Raw genomic sequence first — 21572 nt, forward strand, 5'->3', positions numbered from 1 at the left:
TATGAATAGAGGGGCCCACAGGCATGGCTTGCATAAGGCATCAAATAGTCTGGTTGGTATCACTTGTCGGTTGTCGCATGTCAGAGCCGTAACGACCCAATGGTTCTGGACTTCTGTGCGGGTTCGTAAAAAAGCATAAGGTTCACCCCGCGTTCCAGATGACGTTAGTAACACTCACGCTCAAGACCGTAGTTTTTCCCGTTCCACTAGCATGTGAGCGTCAGTGATACAAACCCAAGTGGAACGGATTATGGATCGTTTTGAGCGTTTTGAGAAAAGTTTAAAAAAAGAACTATAATTTTTTTATACATAGGTAAATTGAACCGAACTTGGATATTATCCTTTTCTTCAAGTCGTAAATAAAAGTAATTTTATTGTTTATAGTTACATTTATTTTACAAATAAAATACTTACATAATATTATATTTGTTTCGTTTTTAGTATTACATTTTTTACTTAAGTAATCATATTTTAATATAGTTAAACTTTTATTATACTTATTTGAGTTTTCACATTGAATCATATTTTAATAACAAAACCACATACTTTGAATATTGACTATTGTCACAATATACATATAAACGTTAGGTAACAATACCGCATAAATGCTTAGTCAAGTACGAGTAAGTAGTATTAATTATTATATTTTATAAGAAATCATTTGACCTTTCATTTAAAACAATTTATTTTCCAATCAAAATATTTCATTAAATGTTATTTAATTTATTTAAGTAATTTAAATATTACATATTTGTAATGAAATAATATAAAGTTTTTTTGTCTCTACTCTCTCCTGAAAACTTTCCGAACATGGCTTTCGCGATATAGTTACGTTAAAATTAAAAAAAAAACTAGAACGCCCACTTTGACCCAGATGGGTCAAAGTGGGCGTTCTAGTTTTTTTTTTCTAGTTTTTTTTCGTCAAGGGTCGTTTTGAGCGAAAATGATGACGTCATGAGTGACGTCATAGCCGCGATCAAAACGACCCCGGTCGCCAAAGGGAACGGCAGAAGGGGACGTTTTGAGCGTTTTGGTCAAAATTAACGTCATCTGGAACGCAGCCTCACTGGGCGTAAGCGGTCATTGACTACCTGTCAAAAACTTGTCATTTTCTATATAAACCGCAATTGACAATAAGGTTTCAGATGTTGTCAATCGCTGCTTTGTATAGAAAATGACAAGTTTTTGACAGGGAGTCAATGACAGCTACACCAAGTTACGCCGAGGGAACCTTAGTAAAAAAGCCATTTAAAAAAGTGTCAGGGGATGTGAAAGAGTGATGTTGTGTTTTTGTATTATTTTCCTAAAATTGTGTTAACTGGGTTTTTAATGTGTAATATTGGTAGGACATTAACCATTAGATATTTGTTATAGTGTACAAGTGTAGGAAAGTGAATAAATGCAATATCCTTAAACGTGCTATTTTGTGTTCCCTCCAAAACTCACGAGTCACGATGCTGAAAATTGTATAATTTAGAATCAATGATGAAAAACTCGAAGCAGATATGTTACTACTGCGCGCGTTGTGAAGAATTATATACGGCCCAATTGGGCCGTCTGTAATTGTTTAGTCTGCATCGAACGCAGTCACGAACGTGCCGCGTCTTGTCTTACCTAAATAAATTGAAAATGACGTCGTGCGCGTTTCGAAAATGTACCAATTATGACTCAAAAGAAAACAAAACACATGGAATCTCTTACCACATGTCTTGATTGCAATAAATACCTCGATTATGTACATTTTCAATTATTTTTTCGAACAATCTGGAAAAAAACTAATTTTCGTCATAGCTCAGGCGAAGAAAGAGAAAGCGATACGATTCGACGTTTAAAAATAGAACTGTCTGTCTGTCTGTCTGATTTGTTATGTAAATGGTTTTTCTTATCTTTTGTTTCAATTTTGTGTCAAATTTGTCAATGTTTGCAATTTTAAATTTGAAAATTGTTCGGAAGAGATTTAAGGCGGAAAATAGTATGGACGTAACAGCGGGGCTAAAATGGTCGCTTTGAAGAATCATGATATGAATCATAATATGATTCATTTTTCTAAAATCGCAAAATGCAACTCTGCTTGCAATTCATTTCTGTATTTTTGTACTGATTTGACATTTGTCAGTTTGACAGTTTTGAAAATTCATTTGCTGAATTGATTGAGAGGAATTGCTAAATGTGACCATTTTAGCCCCGCAGATCTGTATATGTAGAATATCATTGTTTAGAATATTGTTTTCCCGCCAATATACTCGACACTGGCCATGGTTAAATAGCCGAAGTGCCATATTAAGAAAAAAAAGTGACATTTAACATGACAGATTAAATTGTGTTTCCTTAGTTCATTGTTAAATTGTCAAACATTTTGTAAACATTTCAAAAAATCTCAAAACAGATTGTTGTAAAGACATTTTTAGGTTATCTTTAGAGTCACTCTGTAAAGATAAGCCCTCATAAGCACGGTTGCAATAATTTTAAGACATAAATGAGTCGTAGTTTATGAAGTTAAATCTAAAACTTATATAATTTTTATTTGTGCACAACTTTGAGCGGTCTACATTTTAAAATTTATGTAAGTAAAAAAGTTGAATACTTTAACGTGACTTTAACATAGCAGAATATCTGAGCTTAATCGTATTGCAACAGGGTAAAACTAACTTCTTTGGTTCATTTTTATACCTAAACTCCTAAGCCGTTACTCTATGCCTTTACTAGAGTTTTACCATATCATAAAACTTTTTTGACATTCTAGCTAGTTTTTGCAGCAAAAAAGAATAAATAAATTAAACTGTAACCTAACTATTTAAACATTTTAGATAAGCAAGATGGCACATTCATCAGAGAGTAGTGGCAATTTAAAAAGTGGTGTGATTGATTTTGTTGCTGGATCATTAGGTATGTTATCCTTAATTTTTTACTTCCAAAGCTAAGGAAATAATATTTAAGTAACCTTCGAAGAATGTATAATATATTTATCTTATTAAAATTATATTATCAACCCTTATTACTGCTAGAACTTAATGGTTAGGTTAATAGATACCTATTATAATAACAATTTTGTGTGCACACTGTACCTACAGTAATAGTTTATAGCAGTGGTTCTTAACCTTTTAGTCATGAGGGACCATTTTACCAAATTTTTGTCATGCCGGGGACCACACAGTTGGTTTATCAAATTAAGGGTTGTTTGATAAAGAAAATATGCACAACTTAATAATTAGTCCTCTTTTATTTTTTATTTATCCAAAATCTAAAAGTTACATTTAAATTATATTTACAAAATACACATTTAATTTAATGTGATTTTTGTAACTACCCTTTAGAGTTTAGGCTTTACTTCTGAATTCTTGGTTCAGTGCTACTCAAAAACGCATGTCGGCAGTGGCATCCAATCGATTTCGATGCTTGTTTTCAATAATCAGAAGTGTTGAAAAGCCCTGCTCGCAATTCCCATAGAATATGTTGCGTTGATGAAAATAAAGTTAGGTACCATATAGCAATAAATTAATTGTTTCGCCTTCCGACTAAGCATTGTCGTTTCGGCTCAACTCATTACATCATGTTATTGGGATTTAGGATAGCTTCGCGAACTACTTAGAATGACTCCAGGGACCACCAGTGGTCCGCGGACCACCGGTTAAGAACCACTGGTTTATAGTAATAATGCTTCTCATTTGCCTTCCACACTAATTTGTGTGATGGAGGTTGGTTTCATTAAAAACATACTTGTCATTTGCTGTTTTAAAAGTCACTATTTTTTTGGTAAAAATGCAGCTTTTTGTAAAATTATAAAAATAATTGTAATACTTTTATAATATGGATAGATATAACTGTAAGGTTGGGTTGCACCAGAGGCGTGGTTATAGTTAAAGTTAAATATGGCGTCCAAACACCCCATATTCTCATATGACATCTGTCAATTTTTCCGGTTATAGTTAAGGTTAAAGTCAAAGTTAGTTGGTGCAACCCAGTCTTAAGGAATAAATCATTGTTGCACCTGCCAAATCCTGTAAGTATGTGTTTTGAGTCAAATTTTTAAGGGGTAAACAATAAACTATTTTATTGAATGATGGTTGGACTTATCAATAAATTAATCTTGTTATGTATGAACTAAGACCTTTAATTTATTGATCAATCCATCAATCCTTCAATAAAATAGTTTATTGTCTACCCCTGAAAATTTGACTAAAAAGTCATACAGGATTTGGCAGGCACAACAACAACATGTTCTAATTATTATGTTACCATAGGTGGAGTTGCTGTTGTTTATGTTGGCCAACCATTAGACACAGTCAAAGTAAAAATGCAGACTTTTCCACATCTTTACAAAGGAATGTATGATTGCTTGAGGACAACTTTAAAGAATGACGGTGTTATTCGAGGGCTCTATGCTGGCACTACACCTGCAATTATGGCAAATGTTGCTGAGAACTCAGTACTTTTTGCTGCTTATGGATATTGTCAAAAACTAGTGTGCCACATGACTGGCACCGAGGTAATAATTTCTAATACTTACTTTCCTTCTATAGGTATCAATTGTTTATTGGGGTCGTATAACATTAATAGCGATTTGCCGGTCTGTACCGTTGCGGAGCAGACACGCATCTAGCAAACATTGTGGATCCTTCGCGAATCCACTGTGTTTGTGTCGCTTCAAACTTCCTATGACGCCACGCAACTAATCGGCCGGGAAACCGCCAATGTCCTAACTCCTAAGGCTCTTTATAATAAAAAAGCTCTGGAGACAACTCTAGGGCATTGAATCCTTGGTGAACAATTTTTGACTTTAAGGGCGTTCGCTGCGTTGAGCGTGTGACCGGCGCGGACGCCCGCGCCGTGCGCTCGCCATAGTTCGTGAGACGGTTAACCCGCCTTATGGCGACGCCTTGATAATTTGGCTGTAGCGATATCGATTGTTCTCAGCAATGACTCAAGCTAAGAAATTAAAGTTCATTGTCAGTATTCATCATGTCTTTGTCTTTGAATTACCCATAGCATAACACGATTGGTCAACTTATATAACACAGAATAATCAATCAAAAAGGCCTCTGTAAAAAAAGGGATTCCTATTTTGTCAACAGAGGAGAGTGATTTAAGCTTCCAAGTACATAGATTGGTTTAAGCATACACTTTAATTTGCCCATAGGCCATAGCTTATATGAAATGTATTTATGGTTTGTAAATTACGCGACAAAAACCATTTGTCGCTTACGCCCTTTCCATTTTTTGCTGTTCCATAATTCCATTGCTTGTTTTCTATGGCCGGCCCGGCCTCTCGTAGAAAACAAGCAATCTAAAACATATCCAACACGGTTTTTTACTTTAACGCGGCGTCACCTTATTGTAGCGCTGCTCCTGAGGCTGCTCTATAGAATGACATGAAACAAGCACCCCTCGCGGGTGACCGCGCCGGGCGCGCGCTTAATTTAGCGAACGACTGTGTTCCTGGAGGCGGTAATTGACGATATTATGAACATCTACAAATAATAATATGTGTCCAGTGTCACCGTCAGATCACAATTCACAATCTACCAAGAAGGCGTCCCGCGTCATATTGCGCACAAAAATTTCGTGTACCTACTCCTAATAATTGAAAACATGAGTGGATGAAGTGGGTAACAAAACAATTTGTAAATGTTCTTTTTTTTTTTTGCATATAAATCAGATGTAATTAGCCGGACACTAGCCGGATGATAAAATCGGTATGTTACAAGTTTTCTTTGGAAAAATCATGAAAAATGAGTATTTGCCCTTGTGTTAAAATGTAAGTTGTCCACTTTATCCAATCATGTCTTCAATTATTACGTTAGCGGTCCCTTAGGTCCCTCCCTCACACTCACGGAACTACAGCGATTTTACGCACTTGGCGACATATTTTACGTCCACAAACAAATAATGTGTTTATCATTTCAGAGCGTCGATAAGCTATCAGCGCTGGGCAACGCGTCCGCCGGGTTCCTGGCGTCGTTTTTTTCGTCGTTCACGCTCTGCCCCACGGAGCTTATCAAGTGTCAGCTGCAGGCGATGAGAGAAGTCAATGTCCAGGGCTCTCAATCAGCTGTATGAATCTTGGGTATTCTTCGAACATTTATCGTTTGTGTTTCTGCTTCTGCTGTTGTATCTTCATACATACTGCATACACCAAGTACGGTCTCGAAGTACGTTTATATTCGGATAGGGTCTAGGGACCATTGCGTCGCTCGGTTTTTCAGTTTTCAACAATATCCAGGAGTACATAATAAAAGCGCTATAGTAGTTTTCGTGTGCGAGTAAAAGAGACAAGTTGCAATAGATCTATTGCATGAATTTCTACGAGCTCTGCCCACGGCCCATAGACACTCTTAAAAACCCTATATTATTGTGTCCTTGTTCTTACGTCCTCGTCAGCTACTGAAAGCCAGTTTATGGAAAAATTTATTATCATTCTGCTTTTGTACATGTGTTGTGTAACATTAAAAACATAAATATTTTTTTTAACATAGTTTCAGATACATAATATTTTAAGGGTTATATCGTTTGTCATCTTCTTCTTATCTTCTTCCTATCTCTTATATATAAAATTCTCGTGTCACAAATCACAGTGTTAGGTCGCGTACTCCTCCGAAACGGCTTTACTGATTTTAACCAAATTTTATATGCATATTCAGTGGGTCTGAGAATCGGCTACTGGGTACTTTTTATATTCATAAGTGCATTTGTTGAATAAATAATAGTAAATTATTACAACTCGAGACTGACGGCGACCATTGTTTGTGCGACAGGATAGCGATGGACGTTGCCATGGTGACATACCTATCTACTTATTTAGTCACTTCAATAAAATAATACGGGCGAAATACTTTATATGGGAAAGAAACGTTTGCCGGGAGTCGGGACAGCTAGTTACTTATATATTTTTTAGATTGCCTTGTTTTTAATGATAAATAGCAAGTACCTGAATGACCGACCAAAGCTCGGTATTATAGCAAACACTTATTGACTTCGTGTTACTTAACAACGCCATCTGCTGGAATAGCTTTAGCTGTTGTTGTGTCATTAAAGCAATTAGTTGCTTACAAAATAGTGTTATTATTCGCCAATTGATGTCAGGGAGAGTCATATTTTTCAGTTTATCGATTATCGATAAAACACGAAAAATATACTATATATACTAAATTTCATGAAAATCGTTGGAGCCGATTCCGAGATTCCAATTATATATAATTATAAGTATACAAGAATTGCTCGTTTAAAGATATAAGATATATCAAAATAGTTTGCATCAGGCGTTCCTTGAAAGCAAAGTAAATAGCGTCTGTTATCTTATCAATGACATCATAACATTGAAAATTATTATCTTTTCAATAACAGCTAATTACTAATTGCCAGGCCCCCGTTGCTATCTAGAACTTATAAATTAATTTAATTTATCAATTTTGATCGAGATTACCAGTCCTAAATCCTAATAGAGTAAAAATGTGAATACAGCTTAAATTACTTTGCTATAGCTATGACATAATATACATAATACATTCAATTAAAATCTAATATATAAAATTCTCGTGTCACAATGTTAGATAGCGTACTCCTCTGAAACGGCTTTACTGATTTTAATCAAATTTTATATGCATAATGCATAATCAGCGGGTCTGAGAATCGGTTACTGGGTACTTTTTATATTGATAAGTGCATTTGTTGAATAAATAATAGTAAATTATCACAACTCGAGACTGACGGCGACCATTGTTTGTGCGACGGGATAGCGATGGACCTTGCCAGGGCCCCCGCTACCATATATGCAATGTGTGCAATGCACACGGGCGCCATCCTCTAGGGGCGCCAAAACCCAGGACCAAAAAAATTTGCCTAAAGGGGCACCAAAATCCATTATTTGCACACAGGCGCCAGGAGCCCTTACGGGGGCCCTGGACCTTGCCATTGAAAATTGAAACGTTTGCCGGGACAGCTAGTCCATACTTCCATACTAATATTATAAATGCGAAAGTGTGTCTGCCTGTTTTTCTGTCTGTTACCTCTTCACGCCCAAACCACTGGACCGATTTTGCTGAAATTTGGCATGGAGATACTTTGAGTCCCGGGAAAGGACATAGGATATTTTTACCCCGGAAAAATGTACGGTTCCCGCGCGATAAGCTAGTTTTGGCGCAACGGAGTTGCGGGCGTCATCTAGTATTATATATAGCTGACCCTATCCTAAATTTTTTATTCTTCCTGAACAGTGTCCCATTTCTTCTTCCGATCTTGAAGGTAGACAGAAGGTTCTTTTGAGAGTTATATTACGGCCAACCAAATCCACTCATGTAGACTTCTATCGCACTAAACTCTAAACTATGCATATTATAAAGTAAGCTTTTTAACCAACCCATTGTTTGTCTAATGTAACTGGTAACATTAGCATTATTTAATTTCTCACAAGTTTAAATTATCATTTCCAGGTGAAAATCACTCCACTTCAGCTCACCCAGCAAATTTTTAAACAGTACGGCATACAAGGTCTGTTTCGAGGTCTGGTGCCGACCATTATGAGGGAAATGCCGGGGTATTTCTTCTTTTTCGGTGGATATGAAGGTAAACTAACTTAAGCTAGGCTAGGTTTTAATCATCGAATAAATAGTTTCGTAGGTAAAAAACATCAGTGTGAAATGCAGAGGTACACTGGAATCAGGGCCCCCGTAAGGGCTACTGGCGCCTGTGTGCAAAAAAAAGATTTTGGCAACCCTTTAGGCAAATTTTTTGAGACCTTGGTTTTGGCGCCCCTAAATATAGCAATTTGGCGCCCCTAGAGGATGGCGCCCGTGTGCATTGCACACATTGCACATATGGTAGCGGGGACCTAACTGGAATTGAGATTGTCACACTAGACCGAAAATATGCGGCTGAAGTTCGGCATGATTACTCTTGCAATGCGCTATGCGACGTAATTTCGGCATAGTGTGTTATCACTTATCAGCAACTTAAAATACATTGCAGGCGTAATCATGCCGAACTTTGGCCGCGTTTTATCGGCCTAGTGTTTTTAGACACTGGCTGAATTTACTGTCGCGCTGACCGCTCCCTAATCGTCGGCGCCGACACCAAAATGCATGGAACATCAGCACTTAACGCTACGCGTTATTCAAAGTTGTTTCCTAGAATTTCATACATCTCGGGCCATCAGCGCCATTCGGAGTTAAAATTAAAACCAGCCGAAACATTATTCCATCCAATAAACGATATCGTTAACGAAAACAAATATTATGTATAATCACTTTACTAACAAATATAGAAGACATGTAACTATTCAAGGTCCACCTTCTTTGTCTGTCATTGGGGTGGCAAGGGGAGGCAGCATACCTGTTTCGAGAAGATGGTCGGTCTAGTAGGTATAATGAAACCGAAAATTATGACAATCTGACTGAAAAGATATTTTGTTTCCAACACTTCATTTTGCGCAGGGTAGGTAACACGTTTTTAATAATTCCCACTTGCCAGGAAAATTTACGTTCATTTTATCTTCGTTGGGGCAGAAGATGATTGCACCTAAGTATCTTTCATAGTATCGGTCCGATATTAGACAATAGACCACATGATATAAAAACGCTCTTACTCTTGTCTTTTTCTCTTTCTTACGCAGCTCATGCGCTCATCACACAGATTACTGTGAAATTATTAAGGGCATAAACATATCTATAAAGGTGCAAACATGTCTGTAAAAATCACTATTCCAGGTACAAGAGAGCTCCTAGCAAAGCCAGGCCAATCGAAGGACGACATAGGTTTCTTCAGGACAATGGTAGCTGGCGCCGTCGGCGGTCTCGTCCTGTGGACGGTCATATTCCCGTCTGACGTCATCAAGTCCCGGGTTCAAATATCGAACAAAAGCCAAAAGTTCCTTACAGTTGGAATGGAGATAGTGAAAAAAGAAGGTATGTTTAAAAAAAAGCGTTTCCGGCGGACATAGCCGAGCAAAAGCGATGATCCACGAAGACGTGGATTTAGTACTAGTGCAAATTACAATACGTAGTTTATGTTCTTAATTTAATCTTCGGCTTTGCTTTGGCTATTTTCGTATCCGTTCGGCCCGCCCTGCCTGTCCTGCCCCAGGGCAGTTCGAGATGCCGAAAACGCTATAAGTTGGAGTAGACACATAAATATTCTTTGCATGAAGTCATAATATTATTATTACTAGAGATCGCCCAATGGTCGAAATTCGACCTTACTTGCAACGACATTAAGACCACTTTAGGATTATATTTTGTAAAAAATATTGACTTCATCATAGTTTTTTTCAATTCTTGTCTCTGGGACTCAGCTGATCTCAGACTGGCCATTTAATCATTGTCTAATAGTATCTAAAATGAAATAAAAAAAAACAATAATCCATTTTCAATTTGTCAAATTGTTGTCAACCATAAATAAAAGAGTATAATTCGTATGTATAGGCTTGTCACTCAAAAATCTGTCATTTTTCCTAGTAGTAGTGTCGTAGTGTGTGTAACGTTTTATTTGTTAAAAAAATGTATGATAAAAGCATAATTTCAAAATTAGTTCGATGCACTCCTTCACCATATAAACTATAACTGTGCAAAATTTCATGCACCTACGTTTCCCCATTTTTCGTAAAAAGTAAGATTTCGTAAGATCGATAAGTGGCTCTATTTAGTAAATTCAGTAGTAGCTGTCAACCAGCGATTGTTTTTTTGTCAACCATGCGAGTACGGCCGAACATCGAGAAGCGAGCTTGCAATTGCAAGAAGTATTAAATGCGGTGCTGTCTGAAACGGGAACTCTTTTGGAAGCTGAATTTGCAAGACCAAGAAAAATATTGGATCAATAGAAGACTGCTATTCTTTGCAAAAATACAACTGCCATTTTGACATGTCCTTCATTTTTATTAATATTCGTTTTATTTAAAACTATTTAACCATAAAGTATTTATGATAAAACTAGCTATCGTCCGCAACGAAGTTGCGGCAAAAATTAGTTTATCACGAGGAAACCGTGCGATTTTTCGGGATATAAAAATATTTTATGTCCTTTCCCGGGACTCAAACTATCTCCATATCAAATTTCAGCAAAATCGGTTATGTGGTTTGAGCGTGCAGAGGTAACAGACAAACAGACACACACATTCGCATTTATAATATTAGTAAGTATAGATTAGTATGGAAGTAATTGAAAAGGTGTTCTTTTGTACTTTTAATATAATATACTTAATAATAATATCATATCTATGGACGCTTCACACCACGTCAGTCTGGCCCCGTGCTAAGTACCTGAAGGACTTTTGTTACGGGTACCAGACAACGGAAATATAATATTTAATTATTTTATACTAGACTAGATGACGCCCGCAACTCCGTTGCGCCAAAAATCGTTTATTGCGCGTGTACCGTACATTTTCCCGGGATAAAAAGTATCCAATGTCCTTTCCCGGGGCTCAAAGTATATCTATACTAAATTTGAGCAAAATTAGTTTAACGGTTGGGGCGTGAAGTGGTAACAGACAGACATACAGATAGATCTGTCTATCTGTATGTCTGTCTGTTACCACTTCACGCCCCAACCGTTAAACCAATATTATAAATGCGAAAGTGTGTCTGTCTATATTCTGATATAGACAGACACACTTTCGCATTTATAATATTAGTATGGATAGGTATACAATATACATATTATTATATTGTTTAAGATTTTTATTATACTATAGTATACACTTAATATATTTTTATACACATCCAGTCTCCAGACCCGGGACCATTGAAAACTTTTTGTTCCGTCGGCGGGATTCGAACCCGCGACCCACGGCTTGAGCTGCCACACCTTTGTATTAGCTTTATGCACTCAACCAATTGAGCCACAGAGGTCGTCTCTTTATTTTGATAAATTACTAACTTTCTTTAAATTGAAAGAAAAAATAAATTAGGTATAGTGATAATTATAATTAATTAGCCCCCACTATTTCCATTGTCCCCGGAATGAATTCAAAATTGATCAAAAAATTCAAAAATGATCCATCTTATTTACTGGACCAAGAGCCTGTGACGGCCAGGCCTTCCTCAGTTTCGGAAAGCTGTATTTCAACATTCTGAAAACATTTGCTTCAAAATTCAGAAATAAAACAATGTTAATTTTTTTTTTTTTGTTTATCTGAACGTCTGATCTTTGAGAAAAAATAAAGCTCAATATCATAGCTGGCAGGCACGCTGCGAGTGAAGGGAGGAAGGGCGCGCGGGACGTGGGTACTCGCACTTGCGCTTGCAAAAAATAGAACACGCTTTGAAACGTTACTACGCAGCCGACTAATCATTTGCACTGATCAGTGGCTGTCCACACTTACTTTCTCCTAATCACTAATTACCTGCCCTAATAACTTGCACTTACTACTAATGAATGTGAATACGGGCCTTAAGATACTATTAGACAATGCTTACACGGCCAGTCTGAGATCAGCTAAGTCCCAGTGACAATAGTTGAAAAAAAAGATAGTCAATATTTTTTACAAAATAAGTAGTCCTTATGTCGTTGAAACTAAGGTCGAATTTCGACCATTGGGCGATCTCTAGTAAACTATATGTGTGAGAAATTTCATGCACCTACGTTTCCCCGTTTTTCGGAAAAAGGGTTACAGGGCATTTTCAAAAAAATGTGTACCCCTGGTTTTTACCTTGTCCCTTGACTTCGCTACAGATTATTTGTAAAAAATTACATGCTAACATTTTGTAATTTTAATGTAGTATAGTTCGAAATAGTTTATTGAACATTTACAATGAGTTCAACACTGATGAAAACTATACAAACTATTATTATTACATATGACCGGCTTCGGGCTGCGAGAGACTTGTACGTGTTGCACATAGCACGGCGCGAACGCGATTGTCGTGACGCGATCACCGACGCGCGCGCTTCCAGTTTAAACATGCGCGCGCAGATAATACTCATACTCGGAGCGTGTTATTGGTCGTCGATCGCGACCCGAGCGTCTCAGCGGTATGATTGGCCCCGGTGATGTGGTGCGAGGGGTGGCGCGAGGCGCCTGCTTAGTGCTTCGCGCTATAGCCTCCCCCTCCAAGTCACAAGCACGACCCGTCTGTGACTTGGCTGGACGACCACGGCGGCGCTGATGTACAACGACAGTGGATGGACCAACATACGGTGTGAGGGCGCTGGCATGGTACTTGCCTCGTACAACTCCGTTCGCATCCTCAACAATGAATGACGTGGGACTCACTAATTGAGCGACACGATAGGGACCTTCCCGTTTTGGGGCAAATTTACTGGTAAACCCCTTGGCTGCATTGCTCATCAAATGGGCATCCACGAGGACCAGGTCCCCTTCTGCAAACGAAGGACTATCTCGTCTCTTACTATCACCACTGGCCTTTCGAAGATCTTGTTGCTCTTCAACCCGGTGCTTAACATCAAGCAAAATTCGTGCAAACTCCTTCAGGTAAGGCGTAATCTGGGGAACGAAATTTTGTTGGGACACAATATCTCGTAGGTCCGTGTGGACTGTTATAGGGGAGCGCATCTCCCTAGCAAAGGTAAGATATGCAGCAGTCTGACCCGTTCCTTGATTATAGGCACTATTGAGTGCAAAACGAACCTTCGGTAGTACAGTGGGCCACTGGCGATGTTCTGGTCCCACCAGAATACCAAGTAACTGCTTCAGCTCTCGATTCTTACGTTCCGCCGGGTTTGCTTCCGGATGATACACAGGAATTAGGGCCTGTTGGACTCCAAGCACAAACATAGCCTTTTGCATTACTGCCGAGACAAACTGACTACCATTATCCGAGATAACTCGACGAGGTAAACCATAACGCAGGAAGACTTCTTCTATCAAAACCTTTGCACACGACTCAGCTGTAGCATCACACAGTGCAAATAGTTCAATCCACCGACTCGCCGTATCTTCAATGAGAAAAACCCACTTTTCTCCGCCTTCGGCTTCAGGAAGGGGTCCGAAAAGATCCATCGCAAGCACTTCGAATCGCTGCTGGAGCACGGGTGTCTGAAGCAGACCAGCAGGTTTTAAATTCGTCGCTTTGTACTTTTGGCACAAGTCACAGGATTTAAGGTATTGAGCTACATAAGTCCTCATATTTCTAAAATAATATTTTTCTTTAATTTTTCGCAACGTACGCTCCAAGCCTAAGTGTCCAGCAGTGGGCGCATCATGGAGTTCTTTCATGATCTCTGCCTTTAACGACTCTGGGACTACCAGTTGTGGTTCCTCGGACACTCCGTCCGGATCACATCGATACAGGACTCCTCGTTCAATATAATAGCCCCGGTCAGTCCAGCGTACAGCTGCTGCAGGGTCATCCGAATTTTCAAAATCTTCTATAACTTTGCTCACCTCAGAATCATTCAATTGAGCTTTTCGAATGTCTTCTGGACTACATTGAGGCAAATCGACGACTACGGGACAAATACCACAAGATCCCGTAATAGCTTCTTCAGCTAAATTGGTCACTGGACGACTGAGAGTGTCGGCGACCAGATTAACTCTACCAGGTGTATAATTGATTTGGAGATCAAACGATTGAATTTTCATCGCCCAACGGGCCAATCTACCACTGGGTGTCTTTAATGACAAAAGCCATCTTAATGGTTGGTGGTCGGTAGCCACATGAACTTGGGCTCCTTCGAGGTACCCTCGGAATTTATCCAAAGCCCAAACGACCGCCAAGGCTTCTCGCTCGGTGGTATGATAATTTCGTTCAGCCGCAGTGAGCAGCCGGCTGGCATACTCAATTGGTCTCTCTTCATGATGAGATGGGCCTTGCAATAATACTGCTCCTAGAGCGTAGGCACTGGCGTCTGTCCGCAAAACAAACGGCTCATCAAAACTTGCTTGTCGAAGAATGGGACTTTTTGAAAGGCGCACCTTTAGCTCATCAAAGGCTCTTTGCTGGTCCTCGCCCCACAGCCAACGTCGATCTTTCTTAGTAAGTTCCGTCAACGGACGAGCTAGATCAGAAAACTGGGGTATGAACTTCCGAAACCAGGAGCAGGTTTGTAAAAACGTTTTTAACTCTTTCAGGTTCGTAGGAGGCTTCATATTCATCACAGCTTCCACCTTCGTAGGATCCGGCTCGATTCCTTTTGAAGAAACGACGTGTCCCAGGTAAGTAACCTCATTTCTAGCAAAATAACACTTTTTTCTGTTTGCTTTCAGGTTGAACAGGCGAAGGCGCTCGAAGACCTGCTGAAGATCCTTCAGGTGCTGCTCCAGATTTGGTGATATAACGAGGATATCATCCAAGTATGCCAGGACGCAGACGGCCTTGAGACCAGACCTCACCCGGTCTATTAACCGCTGGAACGTCGCCGGTGCATTTTTTAAGCCGAACGGCATGCGGCGAAACTGGAACGTTCCAAAGGGCGTTGTGAACGCCGTCTTATGTCGATCTTCCGGGGCGACACTAATTTGCCAATACCCAGCTTTTAAGTCGATCGTTGACATGACGCAGTCTGCTTTTGTGTTCTGCAGTAATTCGTCGATAACCGGAAGTGGATACTTATCAGTCCGTGTGACGCTATTAAGCTTTCTGTAGTCTACACAGAACCGGGTTTCGCCATTTTTCTTCGGTATTAAAACCACAGGAGAGGCCCACTCCGACTCAGCGTCTTCGATGATGTCATCTTCCAGCATCTTATCTATTTCTTCACGAATAATGTCTTTCTTAGCGGGAGAAACGCGATACGGCGGACTAGCAATTGGCGCCGCATCTCCCGTATCTATACGATGTACGGCAAAATCACTCGGTCCTCCCCCTGGAGTAAAAATATTCTCGTGGATATTCAGAAGGTCCGACAGACGTTCCCTTTCGTCCAGACAAAGATGGGATCCCTCGTCATCGCGAAGACCCACAGACGAACAGGTAAGGGGCCGTAAAGGCTTGGTTTCAAAAATAATCGACTCCGGCGACCTATCGTGTCTCACATACCATACACCACGATCGAAGTCTAGTACCATACCAATGTCCTCTATAAAATTCATACCTAACAGGCTCTCGGTTGCATCCGGCAACATAATAAAATCGACCGCTCGCGCTACGCCTCGCACCGTTACATTAACATGCGCTATTTCAACATTTTGCGCAGAGGTCCGACCGTCCGCATATTTTAATTCAGTAAATACATTTTGGAACTGACAACCATGCTTAAATAAGTGGGCTCTTAGACTAACACTTCCTACGGAATGTTTAGCTCCAGTGTCTACTATTAAATTACCGAATTCACCACAGATTTGTACACGCAACACCGGACGGACACGCGAATCAATATTAGCGCAACTCGCGGAAACCGATTGAAATGTACTCTTAGATGGCACGGGCGGCGCGCTCGATTTTTTCTCCTTACACGTTGGACAGTTCGAGCGTATAACTCCGGGTGTCCCACACCCGAAACACGTGACCGCAGGGGAACGCGAAGCTCCTTCAACTGGACCATCTCTAGTCTTTGCCTGCTTGGCAATTCGCTGACAATCCTCCTTGAGGTGGCCGTACTGTTTACAGTACTTGCATTGAGGCCGAAACTTCCTCGTAGTAATAATAGGCTCCGCCTGAGCCGTCGCCGAAGTATACGGCGCTGGTTTCGTATCCATATTGACACGCGGCCTACTCTCGTCTATAATATCTTCCCCCCGCCGTGCTTGAGCCAATAACTCGGCGAAACTAGTAAAGTTAGCACGCGGGACTTTCTCTCTAATTCGACGGTGCATCAATCCATAGGCCATATCCAGCTGTACCGTTTCCGTCAGTGTAAACTGCGGGAGCTGGGCGAAAAGTGCTCGAACGTGACAAATAAACAAATCTGTAGACTCGTCTACACGTTGCTCTCGTTCAAAAATTTTCCTATACAGTTTGTGAGGAGGCAAGCGAGGTCCAAAAGTTTGCTTTAGAGCCTCTAAAGCAGCTTGCCACGACAACGTAGTGTCCTTGACTCCTTGCCACCAAGTAGCGGCCAATCCCGTCAGCAACATTGACAACCCACGTAGGGCATTGTGGTCGTCAATACGGAGACACTCTTTATAAGTTTCCACTGCATCGATAAACGCCTCAACGTTACTGTTATTCTCTCCGTTAAAACGAGCCGTGCACTTGGCGAAATTGCCAGTAGAAATTGGTAATGTACTTACAGGCTCGCCGCGACTCAACCTGTCTATGAGTAATAGAAGTTGATCCGTTGTCATGGTGACCGGGGCCGCAGCCGCACCACCAGCTGGCTGCGGGTCCTCCGCGGGCACCTGGGCGGCGTCAGCGCCGGCAGCGCATGGAGACGTGTCCGCCGAAACCGGCGGCGGCGTCGGCGTCCCGTCCACGGACGATTCGAGGACAGCCGACGAACTCGCTTGTTTCGCATGGGCTGATCTGGTGTTCATCTTGATAAGTCACCACGTACGCGGAACAGAACCGAAATAAAGTCTTATAGTCCAGGCTTCCACACAGCACCGAGGCTTACGTAACTTGTGGACGCCCCCTTACGTATTCGGTATTCTATAAGTCACTAATTCCACTATTATTACTATATCCGTTCGCGGAACAAAGTAACACAGCACACCTACTGTTTAGCTCGCGGAAAGTATAGAACGAAATGTTTTAGACTATTATTATTATTAGCGCGCGAAAACAAAACTAACACAGCAGTCGACACACGCGCGGCTGCTTAGTTCGCGGAATAGGTACTAGAACAAAGATATTCTAGAAAAGTCTATTAACATTTAACACTCGTATTGTCATTAATACAGTTCGCGAAAACAAAACTAACACAGTTGTTGAGATGCACACTGTTTAGTTCGCGGAGAATACCGGTGACAAAACTTAGGTATTCTAGAAGAGTCTATGTACATACACTGTACACACGTACTTATTGTTATTACAGAACGCGGAACAAAACTACACCGTTGCGGAGATGCACACTGTTTAGTTCGCGGAGAATACCCGAAACAGTCTTAGGTCTTCCAGAAAGTCATTATTTCACACGTAGTGTTAACAGTTCGCGGAACAAAACTAAACAGAAAACTATATAGGCCACACCTACTGTTTAGTTCGCGGAGAAAAAACCGTTACACTATTAGGTCTTTTCGGAAACCTAGGTCTTAAACTTTTCGGAAACTTTTCGGCCAAACGTTGGGCTGCCACTTATAGTTCGAAATAGTTTATTGAACATTTACAATGAGTTCAACACTGATGAAAACTATACAAACTATTATTATTACATATGACCGGCTTCGGGCTGCGAGAGACTTGTACGTGTTGCACATAGCACGGCGCGAACGCGATTGTCGTGACGCGATCACCGACGCGCGCGCTTCCAGTTTAAACATGCGCGCGCAGATAATACTCATACTCGGAGCGTGTTATTGGTCGTCGATCGCGACCCGAGCGTCTCAGCGGTATGATTGGCCCCGGTGATGTGGTGCGAGGGGTGGCGCGAGGCGCCTGCTTAGTGCTTCGCGCTATAGTAGGAGCAAAAACAAGTTTTCTTTTAATAAAATACATTCACGTTTGTATAAAATTTTATTTAGTATGAGATTTATAAGGGTTTTTAAGTACCGAAACCTATTAAATTCACCTGTCCCCTTCCCAGAAGTTGTAACAAAATCTTTAATAACTATTTTTTTTCTTAAAGTAAGTTATTTAAAAAACATATGTTAGATTCCTAAATACTTAATGTATCAATTGAGTGTCTTGTTATTGAAAAATCTAACTTAATTTAACTACAAATTAATTAAAATTATAATCATGAAAAAACAACCCGACCGGAATGTTCGGTTTAGTGACCGTTTTTTTTAGTTTTATAAACATACTACAAAAATATTTTCGGCACTAAATGATAGCACTATATTTCATTGTACATCGAGACACTTCAATTTGAATTTAGTAGTTAAAAATCTGCTACAAGACGCGGACGCAGGTTGGATGGTTCTTCAGGAACGGTTTATTTGTTCAGATAAGTGACCATATTTTGTAAGCATTATTATACTTTCTCCAACTGTTTTTACTGTTGACACGTTGCAAAATTAGCTTAGTATTTAGTATAAAAAATGAAATTGTGATAACTATTATCGGTTATTTACAAACACTTTAAAAGTAAAAGAAAGTAATATTACGTGACTTCCGACTTGTGATTTTTGGTATGGTCACATATAATGGAACGGACAAGTCACAACAGGCGGAAAGCATAAGGCTTAGTTCACATTTTAAATAAATTATTTTTTTATTCACAGATTTTATTAAGAAAATTGGAGATTTTTAAACTGGCACGATTAACGTACAAATATATTTTTTATTACTTATGTGTTAAGGTGACGTCGCGTTAAAGTAAAAAACCGTTTTGGATATGTTTTAGATTGCTAGTTTTCTATGAAAGGCCGGCCCGGCCTCTCACAGAAAACAAGCAATGGAACAGCAAAAAATGGAAAGGGCGTAAGCGACAAAATAGTTTTGTCGCGTAATTTAAAAACCATAAATATATTTCATATAAGCTATGGGCAAATTAAAGTGTATGCTTGAACCAATCCATGTACATTTTTGGAAGCTTCCACTCACTCTCCTCTGTTGGAAAAATAGGAATCCTTTTTTTTACGCAGGTCTATTTGATTGATTATTCTGTGTTATAAAAGTTAACCAATCGTGTTATGCTATGGGTAAATCAAAGACAAAGACATTGGAAAATTGATATCGCTACAGCCAAATTATCAAGGCGTCGCCTTTACTTAACAATAACAAATATTTAAAATTTAAGTACCTAAAAGTTTTATTTTTTAAATAATTTTGATTTTATTTCCACTACTTTTCTATCAGTAAAGTTGAAAATCATTTTGTGTCATTGATATTTTTAGATTTATAATAACTAGACATCGGATTATATGCATTTGCATACTTGCATATGCAAATGCATATTATAATGTCACTTTTTAGGCGATAGTGCATATTTTGGCAATTTTGCATATTTCCGTAGTTTAACTTCCATGGGCATTAAGATTGCAATCGGAAAATGTTGGTAGAAAATTATTATTGGCGTATAATAAATAAATAAAAAGTATTTATTTCAAGAAATTAAAAATCCTGGATTTTATGAAATTATAAAAATTGGCGCTTTTAGTAATGTCACTACCGGAAAAGTCTTCAAAAAATAATAAATTTTAATATTAAGTGACTTTTGATTGTGCATATTTTGTGCATATTTCGACCATTTTTCGTGCATATTTGCATGGATATTTCGGCACTTTGATCGTGCATATAATCCGATGTCATTAATAACTTAGGAATTCGTAGACATGTGAACACATCTTTATGATTATGAGATGTTCGTCCCTCTAATTAATGAAGTTAAATCTATGAAATCAAAGAATTTTTTACTTTTATAAGTAGTGCAACAATAAAAATGTTTAAATAAAAGGTGTTTGTGTTATAAAAACTTCTTTAAATATGTTAAATATTACTTACTCATGTAAAAAAATTAAAAATAACCTAGTGGGTAGATCACATAGTCACACTATGGATTAAAAATAATTCCTACTCTTGTTGATCCTTGAAATTATCAAATTTTTTTTAATAAACAATTAAATATGCATTTCACTAGATTAAATAAACGAAGAAATCCATTTATTGCTGTATTTTTTTGTATTAAATTATATTTTACATTTAGTCGCACAACGGAATCTGTTTCGTCGAAAATTCGATTTTGTTTCAATAATATCAGAATAATATAACGTTTTCAGCGTTCTTTTTAACTTATTCCATACGTTCAATATTTTTCCTTGTATATGACATTCAAATAAAGGTAAATAAATGACCTTAAAAAATATAGACATATTTTTGCAAGGGTACACGTTTTTTTGAAAATGCCCTACAAAGTTTTTCTCTCACGTATTAATATATAGATTATGAAGGAAGCCACACTACGCGGCAGCGACCCTTCGCGACGGAAAATTCTACGTTACATACAATTAAAATTAAATACACTTAAGTGTAGCGTCAAGTCGCTGCCGTGTAGGTAATGTCGCATTGGCATGGCCCGCCTTATTTCGCTTGATACAATATAAATACCACGGTTTACAGAACATTGAAAATAGTTTCTTATCTATTTTATATTACCTAGTTTGAAAAGGGTTATAAGTTATAACCATAACCATACAATGTATTTCAGGTGTATCAGCGTTATACAACGGACTGAAGCCCACTCTCGTGCGAACTATACCCGCCACTGCGGCTCTGTTCGTCGTCTACGAATATTCTAAGAAGTTTATGCATCAATCGTTTGGAGACTGAACTGTTATCAATAAATCAATCTGTAAATATTTTAAAACTTTATTTCAATTCTTAACCAAACACAACCTACATAGATTGGTACTTAAGAGGGCGACTAACCCCAAAAATCAAACATCGTCCTTCTCTCTTCACACTCACGCCCGTCTTTCATATGCTAGGTGAAAAAGAACGACGCGGATTCATCGCCAAATTAGTTTTTTCTCAATAACTCGATAAATATATAACATTTAAAAAATCCGCTAGGTCGATCTCTCAATGATAGAATTTTATAGAATGTGTTAAAATATTAACTTAGTTCAATGCACGGTTATGGCA

General features: G+C 38.9%; 1 protein-coding gene across 2 annotated transcripts; it reads left to right on the forward strand.

Annotated features, from left to right (window-relative positions):
- The first annotated feature begins 2401 nt into the window (after window positions 1-2401).
- Window positions 2402-21288, forward strand: LOC121728711 (mitochondrial ornithine transporter 1). 2 transcript variants are annotated; one of them, XM_042116950.1, is made up of 7 exons: window positions 2402-2563; window positions 2808-2886; window positions 4242-4486; window positions 5905-6051; window positions 8427-8559; window positions 9699-9896; window positions 21136-21288. In XM_042116950.1, exons 2-7 carry the CDS (start codon window positions 2817-2819, stop codon window positions 21255-21257), a joined length of 915 nt encoding a protein of 304 aa, XP_041972884.1. In that variant the 5' UTR covers window positions 2402-2563; window positions 2808-2816; the 3' UTR covers window positions 21258-21288. The 2 variants fall into 2 exon arrangements, with proteins under 2 accessions (XP_041972884.1, XP_041972885.1); XM_042116951.1 differs by having other exon boundaries at window positions 2549-2567.
- The last annotated feature ends 284 nt before the right edge of the window (window positions 21289-21572 follow it).

This window comes from Aricia agestis, chromosome 7 (genome assembly GCF_905147365.1).
Source record: "Aricia agestis chromosome 7, ilAriAges1.1, whole genome shotgun sequence".
Taxonomy (NCBI): Eukaryota; Metazoa; Arthropoda; class Insecta; order Lepidoptera; family Lycaenidae; genus Aricia; species Aricia agestis.

Bases quoted from the DNA above. Each gene is read 5' to 3' on its own strand.
- LOC121728711 (XM_042116950.1), top strand. From the start codon at position 2,817: ATGGCACATTCATCAGAGAGTAGTGGCAATTTAAAAAGTGGTGTGATT. The intron at 2,887-4,241 runs GTATGTTATCCT...ATGTTACCATAG, and splicing joins TTTTGTTGCTGGATCATTAG to GTGGAGTTGCTGTTGTTTAT. The intron at 8,560-9,698 runs GTAAACTAACTT...TCACTATTCCAG, and splicing joins CTTTTTCGGTGGATATGAAG to GTACAAGAGAGCTCCTAGCA.